Genomic DNA, 14,147 nt, shown 5'->3' on the forward strand with positions numbered 1-14,147 from the left:
ATTTATGACTGCCAGCTCAGGTTGGGCTATGTGATTACACATAGCATGCTGATACAACAGCAGCACCAAGGTTCCACAGGGTTCACATATGTAAGGTCCAATCCCACTGCCAGAAAATATCTCATTGGTTTAGTACTATGCACTTGAAAGGCTGATATTTAACTAATATCAAGAAACATTCTTATTTTCTTATGTTACCTGTTCAAGAAAAGTGCTAGTCTATAGGTTCAGATCTGTCTGCAGTTTTTAACAGTTTTAGTTGGGTGGGAGCTGGTGATGATGAGACTGAAAATGAATTTTCTTCAGAATTGAAAGCTTTCCTTCTGAGCCACCAATTCTGAGCCATCAGCTTTTTCATCACAGGAATAAAACCATGCCCTACAAACAGGAAAATGAGTGGATCCAGACAGCTATTAGCAGCAGCAAAGCATAACGTGATCACCACTGTCTTCTGCAGGATGGCCATCTGTGAACAAGGGTCCTGTGGAGGATGCACCATATAGTAAAGGTGTAGTGTTCGCTGAATGTGATATGGCAAAAAACAAATACAAAAGACAGCTAGAACCAGGCAGACCAGTGCCACGTCCCGCTGTCTTTGTCCTGCCTGCATCTGTAGAATGTGCCGGATCATCAGCGCATAGGACAGCAACACCACAACTAGAGGAAGAGCAAAGCCAAGGACCAGAACCACTAGATTTATATGATAAAGCAGTTCCCAGGACTCCCCGGTGGGCTCAAAACAGCCTTGAGCTTGAATATTGAATCCGGATGTGCTGGCAAGGTATATTATCATCCCTCCAAGCACAAAGACCCAGATGGCTATGCAGAGCATGCGAGCCAGCCTGCATGCCTCACTGTTCTGGAGTCGCACACGACCCGCCAGAACCAGGTAGCGAGAGACACTGAGGGCAGTAAGGAAGTAGATGCTGCAGTACATACTGATGTAGAACACAAAAGTGGAAACACGACAGGCTAAACCCAGGTATGAGGTAGTTGAACCGGCCTGGGCTTTTGCATCACTATTGGCCAATCCTTGAGATACATTGAAGGCGATCCGGAACGGCAGCGTAAGGATGAAGAGTAGGTCAGAAGCCGCCAAGTGAATGAGGAAGATGGTGGAGAGTCGGTTCTTCACGGACAGCTTGCAGAATACAAAGAGTGCACCAGTGTTGCCCAGAAGACCAAAGATGAACACAAGGCCATAAACTACGTTGTAGGTGGTGAACTTGTACTCATCAGAGTGATTGCATCTAGGAACCCATGAGTCATTGTCAATCGCTCTGTCCATCTCTGTCACCAAACCTGAAGATTCTGGAAAACAGAAATAAGAGCATACTGGTATGAACTGCCCGCTTCACTTCTTGTTCTTCAGTTTTAATTTCAGGAGTTCTGGTTATCCTCTGTGCCAATGTTTGACACATGGGATGTTGCCCAGTACCAATACTATAATAACTTAAATGACTTGTATTCTAATTCCAGCACTCTTAAATCAACATTTGGTGTAGCTGGCTACACTCAGTATCCCTAGTGGTTATCTATGATAATGCGTATACACACTTGCATTAAAAAAAACCTCATGGACCTTCGCTTTGATAATGCACTAGCTTTACACAACATATACAAGCACTCAGCTGGCTATTTGATTATACAAGCTGTTTTTACTTTGGTTTTTTTTTGTCCTTTTTTCCCCCTAACTAAGATGGTTTAATTTATGACTTTGCTGAGGTTTTATAGTGTGTGAACACTGGTACACATGTTCTTGATTTTCCTCCATGGAACTTAAATTGTTGTAATTTGGCTTATACACTTGTCATGGTTCAGAGATCAAACATTCAGTATTTTGAAGACTGAATGAATTTCTGGCTTGTCATTTCCTTGGTTCATGGTTGGTCCAGAAAGCATAAGAATTACTCAGCCGCCAAAGGCACCAAATAGGAACAATACATTGAAATCACATGATAATCACTGTATGGTTCTTGTACTTGACCTCAAAGATACCCACATGGAGATAAAGGTAAAACTGCATGAATCTTTCACCTTATGTTCTGTGGACCGTTAGACTGATGAAAATCGAATGCTGGCTTTGGCATTCCATATAAACCTTTGATCAGATAACGTATGACCTAAAATAAACTTACATTCCTTCTTTCGGCCTTACAGAGTCATACACCATGCTCTGCACAATCTTTGGGATCTTTGTTTATTGCCCCCTTATTGTCAAGCCTTTTCTATTTGCTTACTGTCTTACAGACTTCTATGAAACATGCTCCTTTCTCTCTTTCTCTGTTGTACATTAGCAAAAGCTTTAACTCCGCGTAGAAATCGGGAGAGACTTTGACCACATTTGTGGAAGAAGGGACCAGGCTGGCAGGAACAGCAGCCAAAAATGAAAATTGCTAAGGAGGAGCATTGTGCAGATTCTATTACTTTTATTTTACATAGTGGATAAGATCTTGGGCTTCTTATATCAGAGGCTGTTTAGGAAAGATGAGAAATTCAAAAAGAACTAAACTGTTTTCCAGGGCACTGACATTTTGCTGTCAAGATTGACAGATGAAAATAAAACAATTAACATTCAAAAAACACATGACTTGAGTATAAATCTGTCTTTGAAGAACTCACCTTATTTTACTTTAATTATACTGTAGCGAGTTCAAGTTCACCATGGTGTACAAAGTTATTGGTTCTGCACAGTTTAGTTAGGAGATGTTGCACAGTTTTAAAGAATGGTGCACTGTTGCCTGGGCTGAATATATTTGGGAGTTTGGAAGACGCCCGCCCCTTCCGTGAGCACGTGAATGTGTTTGTCTGTGTGTCTGCCCTGTCCAGGGTGTTTCCCTACCTTTCGCTCAATGAATGCTGAGATTCCAGCACCCCCGCGACTCTAATTAGGAGAAGCGGCTTAGATGATGAGCGAGAGAGTGAATGAGTGTGTCCTTTAATAGCGGCGAACGCTACAATATTTTCCACAAGTAAAGTTATTATCATGAGTTGTTGTGTATAAAACCATATCTGGTGAACTGGTGAACTAACTTTGCAGCAAAACTCTAATTATATAAAAAATTCTACAAAATATAGCTATTCTCTTGGAAGTAACAGAGTGAAAATAAACAAACAAATAAATAACCTAGCCATTCAGAATTCACCATCATGATAAATAGTAATGGTCGTGATTCATTTCTCTGACCTTGATAAACCATGGGAATTTAAATTCCACTAACAGAACTTCGAGGTATTAACTGCCTGAATTCATTTTGAGTTTTCTTTGACTGTTTTGATGGAAAATTTTTCTTACAGACCAGGCTATTGTTTCCCTACTGGTGCCTCTGTCCCAAAGGCTAAAATATGGGTTGAATTACGCCTCCAAGAGTTATTGTGAAGGAAAGGAAACAAAACACACTTCTCATCTCAGTACATGCAGTTTAGTGCATTATACAAGCAACTTCAAGATCAACAGTATCATACAACTCATTTTATAGATCAGCTTAATGAAAGTTTTATGTCAGTTGATGGCCATTTGTATATAAAGAGAATGCACCCAGCTCTTTCAGATGTATCAAGAATCATAACACATTATGTGATACGTGTCTGACAGGCTGACAAAGTGGAACTTTTCCTACCATTTTTAGGAAATTTTCAACTCATAAATATGAACAGCATCCTGAATCCAAAATGCATTTTAATGACTGACCCTTTTCTTCAGGATCATATTAAAACAATGACACAATATCCAGCACAGGGCAACACTGTGACTTTCAAGTTCACTGAATATGTTTTACTTAGGAATAATCTAGGTTACACTTTACTTGGATAGTCCCGCCACAGACGGTTTATAGAGTACATGTGAAGATTCATGAACATAACTACATATTTGCAGAATAATTTAGTTGAACTTCAACTACAGTTAGGGTTAGGGTTAGAGTTAGCATTAGGGTCAACGTATGCTATACAAATGTTCAGTATCCTAATGTATACACACATATTCAACAAACAATTAGTTAACCATTTCATTAATCTTCTTGAACATTCTAATGTTCAGCTAATGTTCAACAGTGTATATACCAATGGTTGAATCTCAACTAAGCTGCAGCTTATTCAACTTGTTAAACTGTTACAAATACCCTGTAAACCCTTTGTGGGCGGACTATCCAAGTAAAGTGTTACCAATCTAGTGGAGCACTATCTGCTTGCAGCAATAAATCTTTTTCTTTAATGTTTTATGATATTGAAGAACATAAGGGAAGGGATCTAAGGCTAGTGGTCCAGACAGAATCTTTCGACATCTTTGATATCCTTTGGTCCGTGCTAATGTACGGGCCTCCTCTAATTCAAACGACTGATTTTCAACTGGGGTACAGATACAAATTTTTTTTTATGTGGTAAATTTCTTTGTAGACTTTGATGTTTGCTTACAGTTCCTGACTTCATAGGAAAACCTGTGCCAATTTAATCACTGTGGCAGTGCAGCAACATTTTTGGCGAAGATGAATCAGTACTCAGTAGAGTACACATTACTATTAACCTTGACACTTGGGCAGTTTTGTAATTTTTTCTTTATGGTTATCAAAATCCTTTAAGCTTTCCTTGCCTTGCAAAATCATAATACATGAATGTTAATGCTAAAGGCACATTTAAAAGAATTTTTCAATTTTTGCATTTTTTACATATGCAAAAAAAAAAAAAAAGAAAAAAAAGAAAGAAAAGAAAGCTTCCCTGTGTCTAGAAACTATGACCTTTATTCGGAAACATTTTGCCTATAAAACATACATTTTCTGTAAGTTCTGAATGTCACCAATACTTTGAATATCAAACATATTTGTATTTAATTCGTAAAAATAAACAACATGCAATGCTTTTGCACTTATTTATATAACAGAGCAAACATTTTAGAGTAAATCCCAACTCATACTGAACCATCCTTTTCGATTTTAGAAGGGTATGATCAAATTTTAAATGCTTACAATGATAATTTGAGTACTAATGAGACATGATCTCCTCATGGATTGAGGTAATTTGTTTAGTTTTCAAACATTCTGCTGTTATTTACTCTATTACAGATAATGAGGCAATAAAGCCATTTACAAGCAGCAAGTATTGGATTTCTCTTCATTGTCTGTCCGTTCAGCAGACAATAAGGCACATTGTAAAGTCTGTGTGGAGAAGTATTTTCCATTCTGAGACAATAAAATGAAACCTGCAAATGGTATTAAGTTTCACATTGGCATACGGATTGGACAGCCAGCCAGGCGTGTGGGCACACACACACATACACACACACACACACACACACACACACAATTCAAATTCTGAGCATAGATCAGGGTGTGGTATCTTATTGGCTGCAATTTCATTACTACAGACAGACAGAACTTTGATCAGAAACCTTATGGTGGTAGTCTGTAAGTGTTATTATTTGAAAATAAAGTTGTTTGGTTATTTAAACTGATTATAGCTTGTTCAAATAGGATTATGTTCAAATGACAGCAGGATGTTTTAGTTTGATACAGTTAACTAATTTAGGGCAGATGTGGTCCACTCCAGCCTTGGTGCTAGCTTAGCGTGTTTTAGTCTGTCTCTCCAATCAACCTCATCAAAGAGCTATTCTCAAAACTTTAAATATTACAATGTACATTGAATCAGGGAAGGGCCAATTTAATGAATGTTGAGCCCAGTATTAATTATGTTTGTGGCATAAAATTGTTTTGTATGTCATCTGTAAAACATCCCATTGCGTGCTTGTGCAAAATAATCTCTATTTTATGTGAACGTATTCATTTATTGTGACAGTCAGTTGTTTACAGTAATCTACTAAACACTGTGAAAAGACTATTATTTGTAGATGTCATGTGTTACTCATGTCTTGTGAGATTAGTCATTGTACATGAAAATGAGATTCTATAGCTGTGATACAGTTGTTGCCTAAAGTGACACTGTAGCTCTTTGTACCTCACACATATCGTTTACATCTCCTTTCAATAACTTCGAAACAAGAAGCATGCAGTCAATGCATTCTGTCTACACTGTACTTGTGAAATAAGATTCAGACAAATCCTTTAGTCTGCCAGGCAGTTGATGTAAGTTTGAACCACAAGGCAGAAATCCAACACCGGCAAATTTTGAATCAAAGCAGAAGCTTTTTTTTTTTTATTTTCAAGAGCAATACTTGCACAAGTACAATGTGCAATGTCTCACAAGTTCAAAGTCACAGAAAACCCCAGATATTAACCAAAATATTGTATTAGTTAAATGTTTTTAAGCATAACCCCCCCCCCCCCAGAAAAGAACATAGCAACATGCTTTTCACTCACAGCCGTCACAATCCACACCCAATAATTTGCATCACCTTTCAGCAACTGCACATAACACAAACTACTTCAAACCCTCATGGTTGCCAGCATCACCAGTGATATTACCAGAGGCATTTTCCTCCCCAACATGTGTTTGCTGCTTCATTGGTTTTAAGTAACATTTCCTTTGTCTTTTTAATAACTTTTAATTAGATCGATTAAGGTCATGAGAGTTAAAGTGAAAATAAACGGGGGGGGGGGGGGGGGGGGGGGGGGGGGTCACAAAACGTCATGTTTTATCCTTTTAAGAACTTGATCAGATAAAATTTCAATTTGACTATCTCACTTCTCCATTTTGAGTGTTATGTAAGCCTTAGAAACAGGAAATGCCCTATCTCTTCTTTTTCATACTCATTTCTTTTTCAACAAGCCTCACTTTTCTCAAGAAAGGATTACAATAGTATTTTACACGTTAATTTGTAAGAATATATACTCATATAATTTAACTCACTCCTTGTCTGATTGTTTTTGCAAGAGCATTCTTTTGAGTTTGGGCTGCTGTAGTAACACACCTGACGTATAACACACTACACAGTAATGAAACCAGCAGCAAAAAACAGAATCCAGATACTCCATTTTCCTTTCTTAATGTAACACGTACTGCAACAATATACAATGCAGAAGCACAGTCCCTATCCCTATGCAGACAACAGGCATCATATTTCAGTTCATTATCAAGTGATTTTCTCCCTGCACTTTTCCCATGCAGGATCACACTCTCTAGCATCAGACAGTTTTTTTTTTTATGAAGATTTTATATTTACAATCGCGCATCATTCTTGAAAATATAAATAACAATGGGTGTGTTAGTAAACAAAACATAATTTACATTATGGCAAAAGATCAACGACATTTAATATATTTACAAGGAGAGATTAGGCATGTTGTAGATTTGCATTACTGTACAGGCAAATGAACCTTAATAACAGCTAAATGAGCCACTGTGTTTGCACTTTGATATAACAAAGCAAAAGTAGGAACAGGACAGTAGGAAGAAAGGTGAACATAAGATGGACAATACCTGTTTTAATCCAGAGATGAGTCTAACACAGAGTCTAACACAGGCACTTTGCTCTCTGACTCTTTTCTGTCTGTCAGTGAAAGACTTCCTGTCCTTACCTTATTTGCCTAAGTGGAGTTAGAACCTAACAGCAAAATTCAAATTCATATGAAAATAAATTGCATGAGCTTCAGCACAAATGAACTATTGTTTGGGAAAAAAAAACAAAAAACCCCCCTCAAAAAACGGAAATACCTCTGATAAGAGCTGTTGAGTAAGATCTGCATAAAGACAAAATAACGCAATCATAACTTCTCGAAAAAAAAAGAAAGAAAAAAAAACTATCTGCTCTTTGACACACACACAAGCACACACACAGACAGTAAGGCTGAGAAAAAGATTGAGAACAATGTCAGCAGGGAAGTGGTCTAGTGGTCTAGCTTTTTTCTCTCTTTTCCAGCCATCTAATCTGTCCATCTTTCATGTGAAATGTTTGCAGCTCAGAACAGAGTGATCTAATCATGTCTATAAAACACAATCATTTTTTACATCCATTTTTTTTTACACCCACGTTACATACCACATGAACTGAATATGAATGTCTCATATAAAAGGAGAAATGGTGGCTCCTTTGGTAACTGGCAGAATTGAGAGAGAGGGATTTAAACATTAAACTGTGTGTGTGCATATCGAAATAGCTAAAAACAAGCATCAAAATATTTCTTTTTAGGGTTAGGGGACAAGATTATTAGGAAGGCAGTGAAAATGTCCCACCAAGAATTTAAAAACATCTAAGTGTGTTTGTGTGAATGTATGCGCATCTGTGTGTGTGCGAGTGCGTGCGTGTGTGTGTGTGTGCGTGCGCGCGTGTTTCAGTGGACCGACAAATTCAGCTGATTCACATTTGCTTGTGCAAGTACATTAATAAGCATTTTCAACTGCCAGTCACAAAAAACATCAATATGGACAACAAACACCACCATTTGTGTAATCTCATCATTATGTTTTCACATTGTTGTACTGAGGTACAACTGAGTGGCTCTCCTTCTCCTCAGTGTTCTCAGCTTGCGCAAAATCAGTTCTCTGAAATGTTCTGTCATGAGAAAATAGAATATGGGGTCGATCATGTTGTGTGCAAACGCCACGGGCCGGGTCACAATGTACAGTCCCTCAATGTTGGTCTTTGAGCACTGAGACATCTTTGTCTCGGGGAGCTCTGATGCAATTCGCACATTTCTCATAATGTGATAGGGTAAGTAAAGCACCAGGAACATGATTGCGGCTCCCCTCATTGCTTGCAATGGTCTCTTGTAAGATGTCCCAAACACCTCCCCCTGGGTTTTAAGAACAGAGGCAGCCCATTGTGATGAAGCAAAGAGAGCCAGTAACGGCAGCAGGTAGCCAGTCACTGTCAGCCCTAAACTGAAATTTAGAATTTTCCAGCCCCCCGAAAGGCTTCCAAAGTCATGACATTTAGTCCAATTGGTACGCTTCATGTCTTCCACTAGGTATAGGATGAGTGGAGAATTAAGAATATTTACGAGAAGCCAAGTCAGGACGGATGTTGTAATGGCAGCCTTGCAGCTTAACATGCAATGATTACGGAATGGGTGGCGCAACAGCAGGAGACGATCTACACTCACCCACATCATGAAGAGGATGCTGGAGTAGAGGTTCATGTGGAGGATGTACCGATTAGTGATACAAGCAAAGGGAGAGTTGTCTTCCTGATTGTTGGCGTAGTTATAGGCCAGACGTGGGAAGGTACACAGAAAAACGAGATCAGACACAGCCAGGTTGAAGAGGTACACATTCGTGCTCTTCCATGCAGGTAGGCAGAACACATAGCCCAGAATAACCACAGCGTTGCCCAAAAAACCCACAGCAAATTCCACACTGTACATAAACGTCAGGTAGTACCGCTGCAGTACATCACCCCAATCTGTGCAGTTAAATTCCTACAAAGCAAAGTATAGTTACACATGTGCAAGATAATACACACACACACGCACACACATTTACTCTCTCTCTCTCAAATACACAGACACAATCACAATACACACACACGCACACACACACACACACACACACACAATACTAACCACACATTCAACCAAGGGTACACCCAGAACATGAGTCACAACAACACGCACTCATACACAAGCACACACAAACCACAAACACAGTTTCTTTCAGCACTTATTAGTTATAACAGCTCATAAAACAGATTCTGAACATAGTCTTCTGAAAACAGTATGTGACAATCCATCTCTGAACACATTTAGACCTTAAAAAAGCTCCTGTGAGATTGCAAGGGGTCACAGTAATAGCTGTAAGTAATCAATTGGTTGACAATTTGAGTGCTCAGAATGAATGCTTGTTAAGTTTTGTGTCATTTAGTTTTCAGTGTTCTGTTCAGAGTCAATGTCACAACTTATGACTATGATTTATGAACAATGTTCAGCATTGAAAGAGAGGGGCACACAAATTTAAACATGTTTAAACCTGCTTCCCACCTCAGTAGAAAGTTGTTCTAAAGTAACATTCTCTTTTCTTTCACTGATGCCAAAAATGACCAGACAACACAAATTTATTTTTGTTATCTCTAGATATGGAGTTGTCCAGTTTTAGACTGATTTTTCCTTTTTTGGAGGGGACAACTCCTGTGACAACTGAAATGGGGAATCTTTTTTGCTCTGTCATTCTTGAAATAACCAAAGCACCCATAAAATCACTGAACAATATTAACAGGCTGCCACAGAAAATAAAACTTCACTCACCATTTCGACATTCATTTTAAAAATGAGGCCCATTAACACACTACACATCATAGATAAAACTCAGAACTGATACATGATCACTGATCACATAAACGCTTGGCAGACTAAACCATCATGTAATGACGCAGGTTATGAAAAAAAGGAAACAATAAAAAGTAATTTAGATATATCAAGTACTATAGACCATCAGATTACAATTTCTTAAATTAATAATTTTTCTGTTTGTCATACTTACCATTGTACAAACTCACGGAGACAGACTTCAGCTTATGTTGAATTCAATAACAATATACAGTGAAAAATCAGCAGGTTGCTCGAAAGGGAGGCCTGTCTTCTTGTGTAAACACGTTGGTGGAGGTAATAGTGGTAATAGAAGGTCTACTTTGCGTAGGGTGGCAAAGTTCAACAAACCCAACACATAATTTTCTCCTGTCCTGAACTGGCCCACAGGGATTTATAGGTTTAAACTGATCTATATCTATCAACATAACAGATGAACAGGAAATTACCCAGTGGTCATTATGGTGCGGCAATCACAATGAAATATGGATTTATATCATTCCTGGGATAAGATATTATGGAATATAACAGATGGCACACGTGATTGCGTGCATGGAAATTCAGCAGGTGTTTTTGGTTGAGCCGTTTGTAAAAAAGAAAAAAAAAAAAGACAGAAAAAAACCCTGTTATGTTTTGGCAACAAAAGAGTTGAAAACTGGTCTGTTGTATCCCTAAGAAGAGGTTGATTAAGAAAGTGTTTTTCCCTGAAAAATAGAAGTAAGCTGAGTGAAAATGTATATCTAGCTCACCAGTTGCAGTGTGATTTGTCATGAACAGGGAATGATAAAATAGGGAAATTTGTAAACTATGTAAATGACTACACTCTGTTACGCTAACAGGGTATATGGAACTGCATCAGTACAGCTACACAGATTCTTTCATTTGTGTTTGTTGAGCAAGGCTGTCATAAGAGATGCAATCCAAGTGCAACTGATGCATCAAAAGTAAATACAATCATAATAAATGCAAAGAAGTTGTAGTACAGGCAGTGTTCCAAAGAATGATGTGAGTAGATAGAGATCAAATAGGGGTGATACACTGTGATAGAACTTTATTCATCGGTAATTTTTTCACTGATATAATGTAGGGTGTAAGCAGATGAAGAATGTAGATATAGATTTTTAAAAAATCATTTGGTTGCGCTGACATGCAGCTTGTTAATCTGCAATCCTGATTGAAGAGTGAGTTTCATTATTAGGGTAGTACTTTGTCATTTTTTCAGCATTAGGTAACCATTGGAGTGGTCTGTGCTGGTAGGGTTGTATGGGAATACCTCCCATGGTCAATGCCTGAACATAGAGCTAGCTGGCATGGTGAGGGAGAGTCAGACTCTCCCCGTACTTATGAAGAAATTAGTCACAAGACCCTGGTATTAGACATGCTTTAAATATGTGTAATATTGCACCAAACCAGACAAGATCTTTTCAGGACCCACATGCAAAGACCACACCACAGGCGTAGTGTTCCAAGTAGGACTCAGAGACAAAAGAGGCCGATAACCCAATTAACAAAACTCTGGTTATATTTAGAATAGAAAGAAAGACAATGATCAAAACCACCTTCATAAACATAGGGTTTGCCAGCTTCTTAAAATGAGTAATTTCAACTTGAGGTCAAGACCAAGCAAATTAGAGAAAACAGCACAGTTTATGTACTCTAGATAACAAGTACCAGAATGAGGCTCAAGTGTGGGGAAGACTTCTTTATTCATGTGCATTGGATGTACTGCTCTCTGCTGCCACCTGTTTCTTTCGATGCCCCTTTCTTTTGGTGGCTCCAGACACCCCACTGAATGTGGCTGATGACACTAGGATCTAGGATTTCGAGGGCCCAAATCCAAGATCATTATTCTGGATTACATCCCTTCATCAGCCAGGTATTGGAGACCTCCTATCTCTTCATGGAAATCAAGAAATAAACGCACACTGTTGGCAATTTCCCCATCGCTTACCCTGGGTGGAGGAAAGCAAGAAGGAGGGCTTTAGCAATGGGAAATGGAAAGCAGAACAGACTCACACTGATTTGCGCATATACCCACTCTGCTGCTACTGCAATGGTGCCATAATGCATGGGCTGGGAAGAATGGGGTCTGGCAATCTGCATCTCAGAGAAGTCTGAACCTCCTGATCCTTTGACCCATGTCTGTAGGACAGAAAAATTTAAACATGAAACAAAAAAAGCTCACCTGGCTTGGCATGAGTTCAGTTGTTTGGCCTTCTGGATGAACAGAAACTTCTTGTGATCAGTCCAAATAACAAATGGATGGCTTACACCCTCGAGCTAATATCTCTGATCATCCAATATGAATTTTATAGCTAAAAGCTCACAATTGACCACAACTGGTCATAGCAGAGGAAAGTTTCCAAAAGAAAAAAAAAGGAGTTTTGAAAGATGGGCCCTACCCCTACATCTGATGCATCCACCTCTACCACAAAGAGGGGGATTAAAATGGGGCCAAGGAGAACCGTCTTTTAAGTCTAAAGGCCTCCTCAGCTGCAGGAGTCCATTTGATGTACTTGGAAAAGCAACGCAGTGAGAGGGGCTGCAAAGCAGTTGAAATTCCTGATGTACAAAAGGCAGAAATTTGCAAAGTCCACAAAACTGTTGTACCTGCTTCAAAGTGTCGGACTGTAGCCAGTCCTTGACTGCTCTGGCCTTCTCTTGGTCCATCTGAATTCCGGATGAGGTGACATAACTCATGTAAGAAATGCTAGTGGTCTGGAATTCACATTTCTCCAAGTTAACAGCTAGGTGGTGTTCAAGTCTCTCAAGGACCATCTTGACAAGTTTGACATGCTCTTCCAAGCATTTCTAGAACATAATGGTGTACATCCATACACAAAGACAAGGCAACTAAACATGTCTCAGGACACTGATTCCGGAATGGAGCTGGAGTATTTAGAAGACTGAAAGGCATGATGACCACCAATGGTGATAAGTGTGGTTGTAAATCTATCATTCTCCTCAATCCTGACCAAATTGTAGACATCACACAAGTTCAAAATTTTAAAAATAAAGGCCTTACAAACTGTATTCAGGTCAGATGACAAATGACAGAAGGTACTCGGTCTTGAATTATCTTGTATAGTCCTCAGTAATTAATGCATGAACAAAGACCATCCCTCTCCACAAAAAAACTGGCCTCCAGCAGGGGATGTGAATAGCTGATTGAAACCATTCTTCAAAGCCTCCTGAATGTAGAAATGTAGTCTGTGACCGTGGACTTGGAAATACAAAGAGAGAACATTCTCCCCCTTGGGGACAGTGTCTCTGGAAGATGATCAATCTGCAGTCATAAGGCTGGTGAGTGGGAAGGGCTGGGTAATGTTTATCAAAAACTTCAGCCAGGCCACGATATTCTGGAGAGGACATCAGATGTCTTTTGGGGACTGGCTGATGTGTACTTAGTGGCAGTCATAGTGGCCACAATTACTGTCAGATTGCCAGTACAACAGGACTCCAGGGAAGAGAACTGTGGGTTTTGCTGTTAGTCAAGGGTAACCAAGCACGAGGGGATTAAGAAGGGACTCATAAAAAAAGGATAATGCATTCTCTGTGGTTCTGTACTGCACTTAACAAAGAAATTGACAGACTCAGGGTTTGAACCCCAGATGTCCAGAATGGTAGCCAAATACTTATCCACTATGAAGCAAGCAAACAAGTTAGCGAGGGAAAATCCAAAAGAGGTTACCATTAACAATCAGAGTAGTACCAGGCAAACAATCCAGATGTAACCCCAGAGGAAATGAAAGGGTTAAAATAATAGTTTTAATAATTCAGAATCATATTTAATGATATTATTTTGAATTGTGTAATTTGTGGTATCACTGTTAAAATTATTGTAAATGTTTATTCTGTTTTCTTTACGAAACGGTGCAACCAATTAAAGCTCAGGTCAGGGGTCAGTATGGGCTATAAAGGAAGTGATCATGTGAGTGGAGGGGGAGAGAGAGAAAACAG

At 39.0% G+C, this 14,147-nt stretch overlaps 2 protein-coding genes across 2 annotated transcripts; both read right to left on the reverse strand.

The window, feature by feature from the left end:
- Nucleotides 1-214: 214 nt before the first annotated feature.
- Nucleotides 215-1,288, reverse strand: LOC115815068 (cysteinyl leukotriene receptor 2-like). Its single transcript, XM_030778036.1, has one exon. The coding sequence runs from the start codon at nucleotides 1,286-1,288 to the stop codon at nucleotides 215-217; it is 1,074 nt and encodes a 357-aa protein (XP_030633896.1).
- A 7,066-nt stretch (nucleotides 1,289-8,354) lies between these two features.
- Nucleotides 8,355-12,965, reverse strand: LOC115815069 (succinate receptor 1-like). Its single transcript, XM_030778037.1, has 3 exons — nucleotides 12,798-12,965; nucleotides 12,204-12,329; nucleotides 8,355-9,305 (listed from the first exon to the last, which is right to left on the reverse strand). The coding sequence occupies exons 1-3, from the start codon at nucleotides 12,963-12,965 to the stop codon at nucleotides 8,355-8,357; spliced, it is 1,245 nt and encodes a 414-aa protein (XP_030633897.1).
- Nucleotides 12,966-14,147: the final 1,182 nt, after the last annotated feature.

The sequence above is a fragment of the Chanos chanos genome, chromosome 6, assembly GCF_902362185.1.
Source record: "Chanos chanos chromosome 6, fChaCha1.1, whole genome shotgun sequence".
In the NCBI taxonomy this organism is placed as follows: domain Eukaryota; kingdom Metazoa; phylum Chordata; class Actinopteri; order Gonorynchiformes; family Chanidae; genus Chanos; species Chanos chanos.